Raw genomic sequence first — 17,756 nt, 5'->3', positions numbered from 1 at the left:
CAGCTTCTTGCATTGAGGTATTAGAAATTTTACAGCTTGCACAGCTCTGTTACTTGCCACACACCTCAATGCAGATGTGCCAGAACCACCAGAGTTCTGCTGCAAATGCATCAGCCTTAACTCCCCCTTCCTCTCCCACACTTTTTTGCAGCAGATCAAGGATATTTGCCATTCCACAGTGCCACACAGCAAGTAAGCTACTTCTAAACATATCCAAATAGAAGTTTCTAAACCGCAAAATAAACACAGTTCATACAGTAAGTTAGGCAGCAAAGGCATGTTATACCTAATATTTCATATTAAATGTAGTGCTATTTAGCTTTTTTTCCTTGTCCTCGGTGTAGCAGTTACAAGAGGCCCTTTTGAACAAGACAGGGACTTCCCCAGAAAGTAACAAATTAGTTTACTTTCTGGGCTTTTTAGTTCCTGTCATAACAAAATAGTGATCATCTTGCCTGCTCTTCGTAAGAGGAACTTTTGATGCACCAGGTGTTCCTTTGTTATATGCCTGTTCCTTTGGAAGTGGCTTCTTGGCTCCTGGGGTCAAGCTTTTGTTTGTTTGCAAGTTTTTGGTTGAATGCTGACCTTTTGTGGAAGGCTGTGCTGGCTTTTTGGTCACTGCTGTTTTGGCTGAAGTTTGAGGAAGCCGTACGACAGACAAAGGCGTGCGTTCAGCAGGTTTGGATAAAGAGGCTCCAACCTGAGGGGGATTACTGGCATTTGGCTGCTTGCTGCCAGCTGATGACACATTTTTGCTTGTAGGTAACAATGGAGGTGGTGACTTTGATGCTTTGCTGACTGCAAGGGAAGGTGCAGAAGTGGAAAGTTTTAGCTCAGAAGCAGTTTTCAAGTTTCTTGCCAGGTGAGAAGTTGTTTGTGGGGCTCTCAGAGGATGCTGAGACCCAGCACCTGAGATCTGAATATCGTTTTCAGGAGGTTTTGCAAGGAGTTGCTGGGAATGTGCAAACTTGGCAACAGTGCGCAGATTTGTAACCGGTGGCCGAGCAGCCCCGGGAGCAGCTGAATTCACCTTGGTTTTAGTGACAGATACAGGTCTGCATTTAGCAGGGACACACTTCTGTTTTGAAGTGGTTGTTCCAGCTGTCCCAGACAAGAGAGATGGTTGTTTTTTAGAGGGTGAGGGGGCACGATGCAGTGCTGGTGCTGGGGAGCCCCGAGGCAGGGCAAATTTCACCTTGGTAGCATCGGGGGACCGAATACGTTTGCGCAATGTTTCGGAGGGAGCAGGAGCTGTCCTTGTTCCTGCACGTGAAGAACTTTTGCTTCCAGGCTGTGGAGGAGCAGAAGCTGGTGAGTTGCATGCAGGAGACTCCAGTTTCTTTGAGGTGCCAGCTAATGGTTTGAAAGGAGACTGCACACCTGTTGCTGAGGACCCTTGTAATTTGGACCTGACTGTGGATGACTTGGCAGTGGAAGATGGGGTCACTCTGGGTGATGCCAGGGCAGGGGACTGAGGACGTTTAGCTAAAGCCTTCTTGGCACTGGCCCCAAGACCTAAAACAGGAGCAGGAGATTTTGATGGCTGCTTTTGAAACATATTGACAGCTGACATTGGATTCATAAGAGGAGGCTCCTGATTTCTAGCTGACAAGCTGGGGACACTGTCACTGGTGACCCCTTTCTGAAATGCCAGGATTTTTTGTTCCAGAGTTGCAAACTGAAGCACTCGGCATGGATCATATTTGAGCAGAAAACCTTGAAGAGTGTCCCAGCCTCCACCAACACGTACCATCACATGCTTGCCATGTAGCATCTGAGAATGGGGAAGAGGGAGGAGGAGCAGAAGAACAAGAGAAATTCTTATCTTGTTTCATTTTTCTTCATCTTACATTGCCACCTATTGAAATTGACTAAAAATAGCACTTCCTTTCTTACAGAGAAACATTTCAAAATAGAAATTATGTGATAAACAAGGTTTTTGCTTCCCAATTATTTTATTGGATAGCTTCTCCTGCACAGGTAGTAATTCTGTGTCAGGAAATAATGGAAACATCTTTATAGAAGACCTTTAAACCATTCTGTAAGAATCTTTGTTTAGTATGCATAGTTCTGGGCATGGGTTGAATTTAGATTATGTCCTTGCAACACAAACTCTTATGATTGCTGACGAGAGTACTCAACAACCCTGCAAATTATAAACCCCAAGAATCTAGGTTTTGAACAAGCAACATTCTCAGGATATTCTATAGCATTTTCCATATTTATGTTGCAAGTCATTACTGAAATTTTAGAGACACCACAGAGAAATATTATCTTAGTTTAGTGTGGTTGTAAAAATCAATGTTTGTGGATCAAAGATCTAAAGAATGGAGTAATTAAACCCATTTAGAATTAGGGATTGAATGTCAAGTTGTCCCAACCTAAATAATTCTGTAATTCTAAAACAACTCCATAAAAATGAGGTATTTCACTTAAAAGCATTTCTCTCCCCAAAATAAATATAAATTGGAGTTCTAAAAAACTACTTACTCGTATGAAGAGTATTTTATCTCCCAGCCTATAACGTCCCTCTGACAAGTATTCAATTGAAAATCGATGGGAACAACTGCAGGGAGGATCTTCTGCTATATGTTTTACCTAGTTATTAAATTGAAAGCATTTGTTAGTATTTTGACAGAAGCACAAGTTTAACCATCTATTGAGTTAATCTTCTATTAAGATGGAAGACCCAAGAAGGAAACAAATGAAAAAAGGGGAAAAGGAGTCCCCAAAGAAATGCTGGGTTAGAGAAGATCTTCCTCTAAGAGCCACTTAGAAATGCAACAAATTGGAAGGGTGAGACTATTGCCAAGAAGGAGAAATAGTGAGTTTCCAGAGAAAGTGAATCTGGTGGCTGACATTCCCAAAGAAACAGAATTTTTACATTACAACACAGAGGACCTTTAAAACAAATGAATTTTTAAGCAGAATAGGAAAATTGTTCATCATTTCCTCTGGACCAGTTTACAAGCTGTACAAATAATTTCCTTTTCTGGATACATATTCATTTCCAATTGGTACAGCTACAGAGTTTGATTTAAAAATCTTCTTTCAAAAGACTTTCATCAAAGCCTACTTTAACACCTGATGAAGTTTTATGAAAAGATCAAATTGAAGAGCAACATTCATTGCAGTCATAGAACATTGACACCAGAAAAATGGAATGAGATCATTCCCTATACTCAAAGAAGCAAGGAAAAGGAAGAGGGGAAAGGAAAACAATGTAGGCTCTATGCACTCCAAAACACATAGAACAGCATTTTAGTTATATTTTCAAAACAAAACAAAAAAAAATTGATTAAAAGAGGTGCATAGCCTTCTGTTTGAGGAGGCTCACACATATTAGATGAAAACCAGCCTGTCCATACTGAGACAGATCATACAAGTTCAAAACTAAGAGTTTAATTTAAAGCCTATATCCCACTAAGCAAGTAGTACTTACTGCCTCGTGTAGCTCCCCATGGTGACAACATGACTTTGGTGTGCTAAGAGGTGATGGTGGCCCAGAGGTCATCAGCAGGGTTTCTTCTAGCTCAATTTCCTTCTCTAGTTTTACAAGTACAGGAGGTTCAACTCCATACCTCAAAGACCAAAGCAGAGTGTTTAATTACTAATTTATTAAAGAAAACAAAAAGAAATGAATGATAACAAACTTGTAAAATTATAATGGCTTGACAGACAAGGACATCTGAATCAGAGGAGTAATTGCCTTGATAATCCAAAAGAAGGAGCATCTCTGAGTTTCTAGCAGGAGCCCTTCCTAAGGTAGCCTTGGTGTTACCAGAGGATGCAGTAAAAATACTGCCAAAACTATACAGTTGAGGTCACATCCAATTTAGATAGACTATCTTAAAGCTTCCAGCTCCGCACTAGAAATAAATTAAGTCTACATTTAGATAATAAAGAGATACCTTCCAAAAAGCTGAAAAATTGAAACCCTTAGAATCATATTTAATGCTCAGTAAGCTGTTCCAAGAGTTACACATTATCTATAGGATGAATGTATAACTTAAACACACAGCTATAGAAACCAGCATGGAACAGTACCTCTCCAAGGAAAGAGTCCAATAAATATTTGAAAAAAACATTCATATTGTATGATGGTCCTAGAAAAGCTACTCATTACTTTTTGCACAGAATTAACATCACTTGACAGCTGCAAATAATGTCCTAACTTTGTCTTAGCTTCTACTTAGTAGGATGTGTCCTTCAATTTCTTGTTGGGAGCGTGTGTGGATCACCTACCCGGATACAATGCGCCCAATTTCCAGCAGACAAAGATACACTTGTCTTGGATCCTTGTGCAACACTAAAAGGGAAGAGAACAAAGAGGAGTTATAGTTCATATTTATTGCAGGAGGCCTATGCAATTAGGTACAGCCAAGAGAAGGGAAGATGAGCTATCCGTGACTATAAATTTCCCATCATCCTACCCAGAGGCAAGGTACATTATCATTGACAATGCACTACATGCTTTACAACTCTAATTTTCTATTCCATAAAAATCTTTAAACCCATCCTGGCATTTCTGAAATCACTCTTCCTCCTAAGAGAAATATGTTTTATAATCTCCTTTCTTGATGAGAACAGGAAAGAAAGAGACGTGAATGCTTCCCATTCCCTACTCCCAAATGCAATATCACAGTCTTAAAGATGAAGAGCACTTAAAAAAGACCAAAAGGAAAATACACAGATCTGTTCATGCTCATGCCTACAGACACAGCTAGGTACATGCACTCTGGAGGTTATTATCCACAAAAAGATACACTGCAAGGGCCCCAGCTCACAAGTGGATGGCTACACAGCCAGTCAGCCTGAGTGGATTTAAACCTCTGCTGGGAAAGAACAATCTGGGTGATTGTTACCAGTTCAGTAATCAACAAGTAAGATCTTTTCTTATCACTGCTTCAAAAGTTCCAGCTCTATCTTTACAGGTGAAATCCAACATCCCTCTGATATCAATTTGATATTTGAAATGCCTTTGTTTTAAAAGTGTTTCCTAAAGTATAGTCCAAGTATGAAGTCAGATTTTCTGATGATGTTTACATCATCTACTCCAGTTTCTAAGTCTGCTGTTAAAAAGATCTGATTATGAAGGGTAAATCTAGAATAGAAAGTTGACAAAGCCATAATCTCAAAGCTACTTTTAGAGGCCAATCAATCTCTTTTTTAGTGTATGTGCATGTGTGCGTGTGAATTTGCCAGCTGTAACAAAAGTGTTTTAATTTGCTTGAGTCCAAAAGGGAAAAATCCAAATACATCCCTAGCAAGGATCAAGACATTTGTTTTGGCTTGATGTCAAAGGGCACCCCACAATGCCTACTCTTTATTTCTGCTGTCTCAGGAGCCTCTTGATTTATTTCCTTCCCAATCATCTACATTTTTCAGGAGGTGCTGCTATATGTCCCTGATGGGTAAAAGACAATTTTCAACTTATTCTTCCCCTGTTTCATTCATGAAGAATGGCTTGAAAGTCTGATGAAAAACATCAGTGGAAAGAATGTTTCATCTAGGAGGCTGCAAGTCTGCTCATTTCAACTGCCAAAAAGGCTCACAAAAGATATTTATGCCACAAAGCAAGCTTGTGTCAAGAGTTACAGACTTCAAAACACTTCTTTGCAATGAGTGAAAGCCACAGCACTAGGAAATCATGTCTGCTTATCACAGGGAAGCTAAACAGGTCCTAGTTACCTGTCCACTTACAGGAACTAACATGTTTAAGCAATATAATTAGTACAAGGAACTAAAAAAAAAATTCAAATATTCTTGTAACTCAGTTCTACTCTGTATTTCCTGGCACTGAAAAAAGATGCACTCACTAGTTAATCAAAATGAAGCATGCAAATGATGGAGTTTTCTCAACTGTTTTAAAAGATGACTTATCCAGTAGAGATGCATGGGCAGTCCAGCCAGTATGTAAATAGCATTTAATTAGCATTAATGCTAATTAATAGCATTAATGGAACAAAGACTTCAAAATACAGTAAATATTATGACAATTTCATAGAATTACTGAAAACAAAGATAGTTCTCAGTTTTTTGCTAGTCTGCTGACAGGCAGATATTTTACTTACTAAAAAAATAAAAGCCAAACAACAAAAAACAGAATTTGGCTTGCCATAGAAAGTTTTGTATTAATTAATTTTTACTGACATAATAGCTGGTAGAAGAGCATTTCCTTATTTATTATGTGATGAAAGTACAATCTTCTTAACTAGCAGTCAAAAAAATTTTATTCCATCGTGCCAGTCTAGAAGATGCTGTACAGCACCAGTTGTGCACTGAGGCAGGCATACTCATAGTTGGTAATATTTATTTTTATAACTATCTTATAAACGGAAAAATACAAATGGTTTAGAGTAATGTTGTGTCCTGAAGTAAACGTTAATTACCAACAGGCTGTTGCCACTTCAGATACAATGCCCTGATGTCATTACCAAATTTAACCATCTTAAACATATTATTCCGAGGGATTTTTGTAAGAAGAATGGGCTGTAATACCAAATAAAGGATCTTATTATGAGTTGACTCCAGGGCCCTGTGGTCTTCCCACACACAGAAAGTGAAACCACACTTTTCTCCTGTTTCTCAGTGGTTCTTTTTACTGAAGAAAAACACGGTATTTTGTTGCACAGCTCTCAGTCCCCACTTCATCCCACACAGTAACTTTGAGAAGTTTGCAAAAGCATCATGCAAGTTATATTAGTCACTGAACTGATTTTTCAATGCTTTTACTTGGACACTACCTTAAAAAAAATAAGAGCTTGCACAACACATGCAGAGTCAAGAGAAAAAGTTCAAAAGTCTGTAACAAGGCATCTCCCTGACCAGGTAGTGATTCACACAGAGATCAAAGCAAATTTAACAAAAAGAGAGAGCTACCTAAGCCTTCAGATTCAAAGAGGTATGTCTCATCAACTCCAATGGCTCTACACCAGTTAAGAAAGTTGGCTGTATTATCTCTGGCAAAAAAAGATCCTGATGGAGCATCCTTCTTACACGGAACTTTTCTCATAGGAAAATTCTGGCAAGAGAAGAAAACAAAAAGTACATTGTACACATCAACATTGCCAACAGATTTCAAAGCATATTTGCAAAGGAAAATCCACCCTAAATTCAGAGTACAGAAACAGTTGTAACTATTTTGTGTTCACCTCACTATGTATTCCATGAAAAAAGCTACACTAATATAGAAGGCATTCTACTTTATCATTGTGAACAGTCACTGAGTGAACAGTCCTCAGTTCTGCAGCCTTTGTACTCCAAAGTAACAGAGACTTGCTTGAGATTCACACTTAAACTGAACACTGCCTCTCAATGGAAACACTGAAGCCCACCTGCAGGTCTGGATACTTTTTATGGCTGACCTGTACACCTGAGTTCAGCCACCACTTTCTGGCATAAAACATATCACCAAGTGCAAATGGATATCTCAGTAACAACCCACACTGGTGTCAGAGGAACAAACTCCAGACTTAGATTAGATCTTCCTCTGGCAAGATTTCTACTGAAATCAAACCAAAAACCTAGTAAAGACCTTAGGATGTGACTAACAAAGCAAGCAATTTATTGGATGAGTTTATCCATCTATAAAGCCACTTTGCTGTTAATCAGTCTCTGGCTACACAGCATACAAAACAATTCTTTGGGAAGCCTCACTCACCTGCTTTCCCTGTAACTATTGCTTGAGACTTAGGACTTTGTATTTTAAAATATCATTATAAAACTCACCCTTAAGTTATTTGTGCTACAACATTTTTTAACTGTGTTTTGAAGAACATCAATCAATTGGCAAAGCAGTACCCCATTATCAAGTTCTTCTAGCAGTTGCTCTGCTTTGACTTCCATTCCTTTAAGAAAAAGAAGGTCAATATTAAAGTTACTCCATGAAGGTAAAGAATTTTATATGAACTTAGAGGCAAATCAAACAGCATTCCAGTGTTAAAGACTGAAAAATAGAAGAAATATACAAGTAAAATAAAATCAAATATTAGATTAATTAGATTTTAATTAGACTAACAAGATTCATAAATATAAATTAGAATTATTAATTGTGCAACCCTTAAGAGGTGGCAGCTAATAAAACTGAAATCAAAGCATGCATTTTAATGCAATTCTCCCAGCCATTCAAACTCAAATACACCAGCTCTTAACAGTACTATAGATATTACACATCAGTGCTGACTAGAACATTGGAAGTGCTTTGAAATTTATGAGAGAGTGATTTATTTTTAAGCTCACCCAGCAAGCCAGACAGCCAAATGGAGAGATCTTCCTGCATGGGCACCAAAGTGGCCTCGTGCCTCACAGATATCCATTGGTCATAGAGGCACACGTCTGCCAGACCTGGCCCATGCCTCGGAGTCAGGGGACTTCGGGGACTCAAGGGAAGCTCATCTCCAAACCACACCTGCAGAAGAGTCCAGTAAGCTGAAGACAGGAGGCTCTAATACTTGCAGTCAGACAGCAAAAACCTGTGCTTCTGAATTAGACTGAAGAACTGTTATTCAAAGAGTGTTCGCTTCCCTCTCAACAGATACAGCAAACCAACAGAGCAATCAAATGGTTCTGCTCTTGTTAGTAACTCCTGCATCAATATACCACTGCATTCCTCCTCTTGACTCCCTTGGATTTAAAATGACATACTTGCCTGAATATAGAATAAAGACAACATGCATTAAATGCTTCGGGTTTTTTAAACTCAGCACATTTTAAGTCACGAAATCTGAAAATTATCATATAATTTACTACTGATTTCTTAATCAAATGTTTCAGAGGCATTTTGTGCTTAGATCATTAAAAATTATAGCATTAAAAGAGGAAATGTTTCCATGCAAGGACGTAACATATTTCTTGAACACAAACACTTAGCAGTTCTCTTCAGAACTGTATATCTAGTAAATGAAAGGTAACTTACACTTCAAGAAAAGGACCATACTGAAATTTTTGAAGAAAAATTTCCAGATTTTTTTCTGAATAATTTTTGACTGAATAATACCAGAATCTTTCTGGTACTCTTAACTATTTTCCTTCAGTTCAGTGTGTATGTAAAATACATTTATTTATTTATACTTAAGTGATTAATTAGAATAAAAGGTTACTAAAAAAGCACTTCTTAATCATGATGGAAATTTTTCAATAATCTCAGGCTTTGACTTCAAAACCTTAGCTAACAGCACTAAGAAGTGAATGGGTCATCTATCTGATAATAACAGTGGATTATCCTTGTCACATTGCTTCTTGTAAAAGGGGAAAACAACTACTTTTTTTTTTTAATCAGAGGTAACTGGGGAATCTAGTATTTTATCTGCTTCAGGGTAAACTTTTGTATTAAAAAGAAAAAGTATTATACATGTATACAGGATTTAAACACTTCAAAAGGCATTTACCTGAACTGCATTCTGCATGGTCACCTGCTTTACATTAGTTTCTCCTCCTGGGGAAAAAGAAGAGATTTTTATTGCAGTCTCTCCTGCTTTCATGAAAATCCTGAGGAAAAACCCATCATTGCTGTTCTGGAAAAATAAGAATGTGTCTAATAGGAAGGGAAGGGGAAAGAGGGAAATATCTTAGTAGCTAAAGTTTTGATCCAGTACTCAGTCAAATTCAGTTCTCTGCCCTTAGATAAAAATGCAGTTATTACAGCAAAAGTAGCAAATAACTTTGTATGCAAAAACAGTCTCCAAAGTTGGCAAGATTTTTAGGAACTGTATGATATTTATTTTGTCAAAGAGTAATGCACATATTTGAAACCATTCTTGGATTTAACACTGTTGGCTCTGATTTTTCCTTCCAAGTTATCACAAGTGCATCTCATACATATGTGCAGACAGATATATGCATCCTGAGTTCACATTAAATACTTGGAATATCATGAAAACCTTAAAACAAAGAAATAATTTTGACAAATAAGATTTTCTCTTACAGAATCATAGAATGGTGTGCATTGGAAGGGATCTCAAAAATCATCAAGTTCTAGCATAGACACATGAGAGAAATCAATGTTTTTATAAATCTCTGTTGCAATTGTGACTTTGCAGGCAGCATGCATGCACTAAGTTTTCAACAGAATGCTGCAAACTACTGCAGCAACATAGTTATCAGTACAAATCCCTGGCAAAAGGAACATTAAGGAAACTTTAGATACAATCCAGTCTCTTTCTCTCCTGAAGCCAACGCTGTATTTTCCAGCAATACTTTCAACCATGGGAAAATCCAGCACAAGCTCTACACTGGGCTAAGGATTACTAAGTCTTTCCTTGGAGGCTCCAGGACTAAAGATGTGCAGCATTGCCAGGTTAGCTGCATGCATGTGTACAGAGGGTATTTCTCCATCATCATTTTCCAGTGGTATTTTACAATGTCAAAAAGTTCCTATCTGCGTCTTGAAACCTGTTAAAAAAGACTTACTTGCTCTGTTACTCAATAGCTGCAATAAAATTGCATCTTACAGATTAAACTGAAAACCATATTGAAGACATTATCAGACATTTTTAACTCATCTGTTTTCATTTAAAATTAAGTATTTTTCCTCTCCTGTCCCTGATATTTAGGCTTTGTAAGTAGGCGGCATCTTCTCTCCTGCACAACCTGGCCTTCCTATGACAAAATATTGAAATGCCCATCACAGAAAACACAATTCTTGTAAAAAAATTCTCACCCTTTCATCCTACATAGAAAGCAGAATAGTGTCATTTTCTCCCCCTTGCTCCTTCCCACTGCCTTAAACCTCACAGACTACATGGGACCACACGTAGTAGGCATTTCAAACAACTTACCTCTACGACTGGCAAATGAGCAACCAGTTTGGTTTCAGGTGAAGACACTTCCTTGTACCAGGACTGCTAGCACTTCTCAGACCTTATCAGAGACACTCCAGTGATATCTTTCCCCTTCCTTTTATTTCTAGGGAAGGAAAAAAAAAAAAAAAAAAGAAAGAGACATCCTCTCCTTGATGTCATTTTTCCTTCTATGAATGAACAAGGGAAGGGAAGGGTATATACCAAGCATTACTAATGAGCATGTTATGCTTCCCACAGCTTTGTCCAGGGGAATACATTTTCCTTTCGCATAAGAAAGCTATTGTCCTAAGAGAAGCTCAATAAGAGGCTTCATTGATTAAAAAAAAATAAATAAAACAACAGCAGAACAGCCAGTAGAGAAGCTGGTCTCATTAAAATAAGGAGTTCCATATAGGCTAACAAGAGCTCTAGCATATTAACTGCCAAGGGAAAACAAAAGACAGCCTAATTCACAGGGAGCACTCAAAACATGAACAAAGCAAAATATTCACACTGCAGCTATCACAGGAATGCTCAGCATCTGCAGTTTTGTGGCATGCCTAACAAAAACTAGTCTTGCCAAAAAAAAGGAAAATAGGAGATTGAGGGAAATTGTGGCACTTGAACTCCAAGGGCCTGCTCTTCTTAAACAAGTTATTTTGTAAGTCCATATGTCAGAGCTCCCTAGTAAGCCAAAAGGCTTCACTTATTATCAGGGCATCTGAAAAACACTTAACAAAAAACCCCTCTGATGATGCGAGCTACAGTACATGAATTTTGAGTTGAAAAGGAATACAGTAACAATTGGCCATTTTCAGATGCCAAAGTATTCAGCTCAGAGATTGCAGGGAATACAGATTAATGTAGCCTTATCACTTACTGTGAGAGGCACAGGATGAGAAGACCCAGGTCTGCCACCTTCAAGTAGTCTGCCTGTAAATGTGCAGAAGGTGCTGTGGTGAGGTGAATACTGCAGTACCAGGCAGAGTCATAACCAAATCTGACTTCTAAAACCAGTTGGGTTCCCTGCATCAAAAAGCTGTACATAATGAATGAAGTAAGTAGCTGATACTGAATTTTGGCAGCTCCAGATAGGACTGCATCCGTTTCTACACATGCCAGTTTTATCAACTCTCATTCAACAGGCATTTGGTGTTCAGACACTGAAGTTTGTGAAAGAAAGGAGCTCAGAATAAAAGTACACTGTAACACATCCCCCGCACGGCTTCAGGCCGTGCCATTCTCATTTCCAGGCAGACCTTGATATCCTCAAGGTCCCTTGGGACGGAGGACTGAATAAGCCCATCACAGCAGAAACAATTCTTTTAATAATTCTTCCCCTTCCCCCTACTGTTTCTGGTGCTGTTTCTTCCCCATTTTCCCCTCCCTGCTTCACCCCTTAAGACAAGGAAAAAACCAGAAATGTTATCTTTTCCCAACCAGGGTGCAACCAGCCCAGTTCCAAGCTCAGTAAGCATAGAGATCCCCCACCACCAACCCCACCTTCAGAAAACCCCTCATTTTTGCTGGTATTTCTGCTGCCAATGGCTCTGTGGGATGGAAGGAGAGGAGCTATCGCCAAGCCACACCTTGCAGCTGGATCAATAGAGAGACACTGATTTACTGGGAGACAGGTGGTCAGCCACAAATTATATACTAGGAGAGGCAAGAATTGCTTTCAGCTGGTTGAGTGCCAAACCTCCAGTGAAGGACTAGAGCTATGGATCAACACCAGGTAAGAGAGATGAGAAAAACATCCCTATCTATTGACACATGGCATAGGGACAGGCATTCCTCAGGAAAGGGGGTGCAGACACACCCTTGGACATGACCCACACAGACTTGTGAGACCACAGTTTGCCTCTGCTCTCCACAGAGATGCCCAGCACTTTGCCCCCAGACACTGTGAGAAACAGCAGAGTCAGCAAATACTAAAGCACTTTACACAAATACTTCAGGGTGCTAACACATGCTCTTAGATGCTCCGTGAGATAGTCTGCTTAGGATCAGCTGTATCAGGATGTATGGATCACTCAGTGGGCCCCAACCAGCAAGACATGCTACACTAATTACAACCCATTCTGTAGCACAAGATGAACCGAGTCCAAATCCCATTTTACTTGACTGAACAGTTTACATGTAAACAAACAACCAAACAGAATCCACAACTCTACAGATAGCTAAAACATTGATGAAGCAGCCATTGACCTAGCTTAAGTGGAACCTAAAGGAATTCACAGGCTCATTAAACTGCCTTCTGTTAACAGGCTCATTAAGAAAACACTTGGGTAGAAATGCTTCTACATCTTCACCCTATATTTAAGATATATAATATCATCTTCTACTCCATCAACAGCCAAAGGTAGTCACAACAGTCTAACCCAGAGCAACTGGCTTAGTCTTGACAGTGCCTACTGAAACTCATGTTTATAAACAGACCGAAATGAAAGAAGCTGTCATGTCAGTCAGTATCTGTTGAAACATACTACAGGATAGTCAAGATTTTTTTTACAGACACGTCTACCAACACGCAAAAGAAAAGGGGTAGGCACAAGAGACTGAACGGAGTGCTACTCCATCACTACAGCAATTTCAGAGCCTTTTTGTTACATTACTGAGTCAGCAGGAGCTCTGCTTCCCTGGGGAGGCCTCAGAGGCACGAAAGAGAAAGAACCAGACTGGTCAGTCCGAGGTGATGGGCTTTAAGGCGGCAACCAACTCCTTACATTAAAGCACGCTGACTGTTCTCCCCAGATACTGCCTCTCCACACCTGTCCATGAAGTGCACACAAACAGAGGCAGTGAACATGCTCTCCCCTACCAAATGGCAACAAAGGGCCCGGGTACACCTGTCAGAGCAGAGAAACCCACTCAAAATCAGGGAGGAGCACTTCGTCTCAACAGCTGCCATCTCCGCAGGAGACATGCAGACGGCTGCTTTCCCACAGGAGCATCCAGTTTGGGCAGAGGCTGGTTAACACCAGACACACTGCCCCAGCTGCTCCCTCACATACACAGGTAAATTCTTCTCTCCCTCCCATTTCTAACCCACACTTCTTCCAGCAAAGCATTTTTCGATGCCCATTCAGCAGGCTGCTGGCTGGCCACAGTCAGGAGTAGTTTATTATGACTTAAATATAGAATCATGCATTATTCTGAAAGATCCACCCGGTACAATTTCAAATGCATAGGCCAGTTGGCCTTACAGCTCCCAAAGGAATACATGTACTTTTTCCCATGTCTTGATCTGGTACTATGCCAAAGGTGACACACAGCATCCCTGGAACACGGCCAGCTTTTGGGCAAAGAAAAGAGCCAGACGCTTTTCGGCTTATTAAGCAAAATGAATGAGTGTTTTAGCCAAGAGCACTGGGACAAATTTCCTACAGAAACAGCACTACATCCTCAAACGCCTGCGTAGGGCACAGGAGATACTGGTTTGAAGGCGGTTATGCAAAAACTCTCCCCTCTCCCTTCCCCAGGGTAAGTTTCGAGGCACTTCCCTTCCGACATCCGTGACTGAGACGCTGGATGAACTGCGGCCGCTGGACGTGTGACCGGGCCGATGGCAGCGAGCGGCTCCGCCCAGCACCGGGCTCTGCCGGGGCTCCCCGACACGCGGGACTCTCAGCGCGTTCCCAGCGCTGCCCCTGCAGCTCGGGACCCTCCGAGCGCCGCCGCTCCGGAGCTGCGCGCCCGGGGCACCGCGGAGAGCGGGGCTCCGCCTCAGCGCCCCGCTGCCCGCCCGGCCCCTCAGCCCCGGCAGCTCCGCCGCGGGCCGGGGCCGGGCCACCGCCACCCCCCGATGCGGGCTGCTGTCACACCCACCGCTCTGCCGCGCCGTCCCTTGCTCCGCCGCGCCGTGCTTTGCTCTGCCGTGCTTTGCCGTGCCGTCCTGTGCCGGGCTGTGCTGTTCCGTGCTCTCACAGCGCAGCGGGCGCCGCCGCGCCGGCCGCTCCTTTCGAAAGCGCCAATCGGCGCCGGGGGCGGGGCCGTGCCCGCCGCACCTGGCCCGGAGCCGCGGCACCGCCCGCTCCCGCGACAGCGGCCGCGGGCTGGGACACGGCCCCAGGGCTCGGACACCGCCTCCGAGCTGGGACACGGGCCCCGGGCTGGGACACCGCCTCCGAGCTGGGACACGGGCCCCGGGCTGGGACACGGCCCTCGGGCTGGGACACGGCCCGCCTGCAGCCCCGGGCGCTGGGAGCCGAAGAGCCCCCGGCAGCCGGCGTTCTGCCCGCAGCGCTCGGCACAGCGCTGCCCCGTCGCTGGGAGCGGAGCCCCGCACGAAGAGTCCCCCCCATCCTGCCGGCAGCCCCCGGCGGCATCCGCACCTCCGCGCACGGCATCCAGATACGCTTACCTGTCCCAGGGGTGCTGCCGATGGTATTCCTGAGAGCTATTAAGCACAAGCGATCTGAGTCATAAAGCAAAATAACCTGTGACACACTTTCACAAAGTGAAGATACGCTATAATTTTTACTTCAAAATAATATTGCAATTGAAGTTACATGTTATATCATTAAAAGAGTTTGTGTGTATGTGGTTTTTCTCCATTACATAATTTTTCATCTTGTTAAGAAATAATATCTTGTGTACCTTAACATGAACGCATTTCAGAGTTGAACAGCAAATGACTATGACATTAACCATTTCAGCTGGTTTATTACTGTAACAATCTGGAATATATTCTTTGTCAGAGGTAAAGAACAAAAAAACACTGCAATGAAAAATTATGAATGGAAACTTAAATTTCCCCATTTCCTTACAGAGGAACAGTTACTGCAATCAACTTAATTGCAGCAGGAATTAATTGTGTTCCTCTGAAGAGCTGGTGGGCTCTTTCTGGTCAAGGGGTATAAATACAGAAAAAGTTATACTCACGTGTGAGGGTCGGATAGCTATACAATATTCTGTGTATAGTGGATAAAATGACTTTTATGAATCCATGGCATAAAAATGCAGTAAAGAAAATATAATGCACCGTGGGAACTTCTCTATGAAAATAAGTGCTATGTGGTCCTTTAAAAAGATATTTCTCCTAAAATAAAATAAAGAAGTATCCATCACTGCACATCCCAGATCTCACAGAGAAGAGGTGTGAATTTGTGATCATTCACTCTCCATGACATCAGCATCTCTGCGTGGTGATGGTTAAATGTCCGTAATTCTGTGAGACGGCCCAGGAGGCATGCAAAGTGTTGAGGGTTATCTGGGTGGTGAAGTTTGCAGACTTTTTGTAGAATATCCAGCAGTGGCTCTTGAAGCCTTTCCACAGAATCTCTGTCCTTTATATATTGTCGATCTGATTATGATTTTAAAAAAGAAAATAAGTGATTAGCAAATATACGCCCTTATACATTGCAATTATTTACACTGAAAAGTTAAAATAAAAATATTCAAATATTTACACTGGCCACTGATATTCATACCTACAAAGAATATTTATTTTCAAATTAATATGAAATAAAAATGTTTAATGCTCTATTTTTGCATAAATTTAGGGTTTTCATGTAAGCTTCCCACTTCTAGCTAGAGAAAATTTTTAACCTTCTTAAAAACTGAACTGTTTTAACTCTGCAACGTTTCACTGGAGTTCTGTCATCATCCCTCCATACTCTGGTTCTGCACCAGAGTATGTCATAAAATGAATTTCAAAAGCTGAGCAACACCCTAAGTTCTTGGAGGTGTAGTACTGGGGAATTTAGCCAGAAGAGAAGAGTGTAAAAGCAGGTCACCAAGGGGAAATCAAACATCTTCATCCTCAGATTAAATTTCCTTGTTAGAAAATACTTGTATTTTTATTTTGTTCATATGGAAATGCGTTTGAATATTTGGATTGGGAGGAGAAGAGAAGGATGAGATTTTTGGTGTAAAAAAATTTCCTGAGACACAGTGACTCAAAGAGTGATGGAAATGCTTCACCTTCCCATCTTTCCTGAAACCTGGTTTGGAAACCTCCTGATAAATTCTGAAGACCTCCATTGCCATACTCTTAGTTATTCTAAGTTATAGGGTTTCCCAATTCCCCTTTAAAATAAGTAGCATTCCACAGTGGTCAGGGGTAATGTGCTTATGAAGCCACATTTGGGGTTTTCTGAAGGAAGAAGCCTGTTTTGCTAAGCAGTGAAGAGTTACACGTAATTTTTAAAAGAACGTTATTTAAGCAGTTTCTTCCTTGTGTTCAAAACCAAATGGTGTAGCAGGACATTGGAGTTTGCATTTCTGTGCTTTTTTTCTGGTTTAACAATTGAATGTACATAATGAGCATGCACATTGACTTACTCCATGCAGAATGTAAGTTTTTACAAATCTCACATCTGCTCCTCACGCTTTCTTTCCAGAACCACTAAAATTTAATTCTGGATGAGAAGTTACCTGGAGACAGGATAACTATGGCTGTGAGCAGTGCATATTCTTCCTGCGTCATCTTCAGCTCTCCAATGCTTTTATAAAAATTAAACATGGGAGTTATGAATTCATCTGAGATACCTGTGAGAATGAAAAAATAGTTATAGTATGTCTTAATTATTGAAGCATTCTGGTTTATTGCTACACAGCAATTATTTCATATTTCATATTGACTGTCTTGGTGGGAGAAATCTACTACAGAAATCATGATGCAAGACAATTAGTTACAGAAGTGCAAGCACATCCTTGTTTTCCAGAGCAAACTAGACATAGGCAAACACTGGCAATTTCTTTTTGCATGGTTTCAAAGTCTTTTTTTCAAACAATTCATTTCACTCTGCAGGTTTGTCCATCTGGATCTTCAGGACAAGTCTCATAGGTGGTTTCCTTGTCTGTTGATAATCCTCTTTGGGAAGCAGACCCTGTGTTCCCTGTCTCTGCATTAGTTATGTGGAAACCTCTCAGGCTGTATGGTTTAATTCCAGCCCAACTCTACAGCAAACTGCCTTGGGGAGTTGCTTCAGTTTTCTCCATAAAGACACTTAATTACTCCTTTTATGTAGC

General features: G+C 41.0%; 2 protein-coding genes across 4 annotated transcripts in view; both read right to left on the bottom strand.

Annotated features, from left to right (window-relative positions):
• Positions 1-403: 403 nt before the first annotated feature.
• On the bottom strand, positions 404-9,410 carry GAS2L3 (growth arrest specific 2 like 3). The gene is made up of 8 exons (XM_036401396.1): positions 9,390-9,410; positions 8,242-8,410; positions 7,732-7,850; positions 6,883-7,024; positions 4,246-4,309; positions 3,443-3,581; positions 2,491-2,598; positions 404-1,774 (listed from the first exon to the last, which is right to left on the bottom strand). Exons 1-8 carry the CDS (start codon positions 9,405-9,407, stop codon positions 404-406), a joined length of 2,130 nt encoding a protein of 709 aa, XP_036257289.1. The 5' UTR covers positions 9,408-9,410.
• Positions 9,411-15,847: 6,437 nt separating this feature from the next.
• The window catches only part of NR1H4 (nuclear receptor subfamily 1 group H member 4), a 30,270-nt gene continuing 28,361 nt past the window's right edge, over positions 15,848-17,756 (bottom strand). For all 3 annotated transcript variants that reach the window (XM_036401150.2, XM_036401149.2, XM_036401151.2), the window contains 2 exons: positions 17,160-17,273; positions 15,848-16,086 (listed from right to left, as the gene is read on the bottom strand). In XM_036401150.2, coding sequence (XP_036257043.1) covers positions 15,848-16,086; positions 17,160-17,273 — 353 coding nt within the window. The remainder of the gene's footprint in view (positions 16,087-17,159; positions 17,274-17,756) is intronic.

The sequence above is a fragment of the Molothrus ater genome, chromosome 5 (assembly GCF_012460135.2).
Source record: "Molothrus ater isolate BHLD 08-10-18 breed brown headed cowbird chromosome 5, BPBGC_Mater_1.1, whole genome shotgun sequence".
In the NCBI taxonomy this organism is placed as follows: Eukaryota; Metazoa; Chordata; class Aves; order Passeriformes; family Icteridae; genus Molothrus; species Molothrus ater.
Note: the sequence above shows the minus strand (reverse complement) of the source record. Positions and strands in the feature narration are given on the sequence as shown.

Coding starts and splice junctions, on each gene's coding strand:
- GAS2L3 (XM_036401396.1), bottom strand. Junction 4,310..6,882: donor CTTTGAATCTGAAGGCTTAG/GTAGCTCTCTCT, acceptor CTTCCCTTTTAG/TGTTGCACAAGGATCCAAGA. Junction 2,599..3,442: donor ATGGGGAGCTACACGAGGCA/GTAAGTACTACT, acceptor TTTAATAACTAG/GTAAAACATATAGCAGAAGA.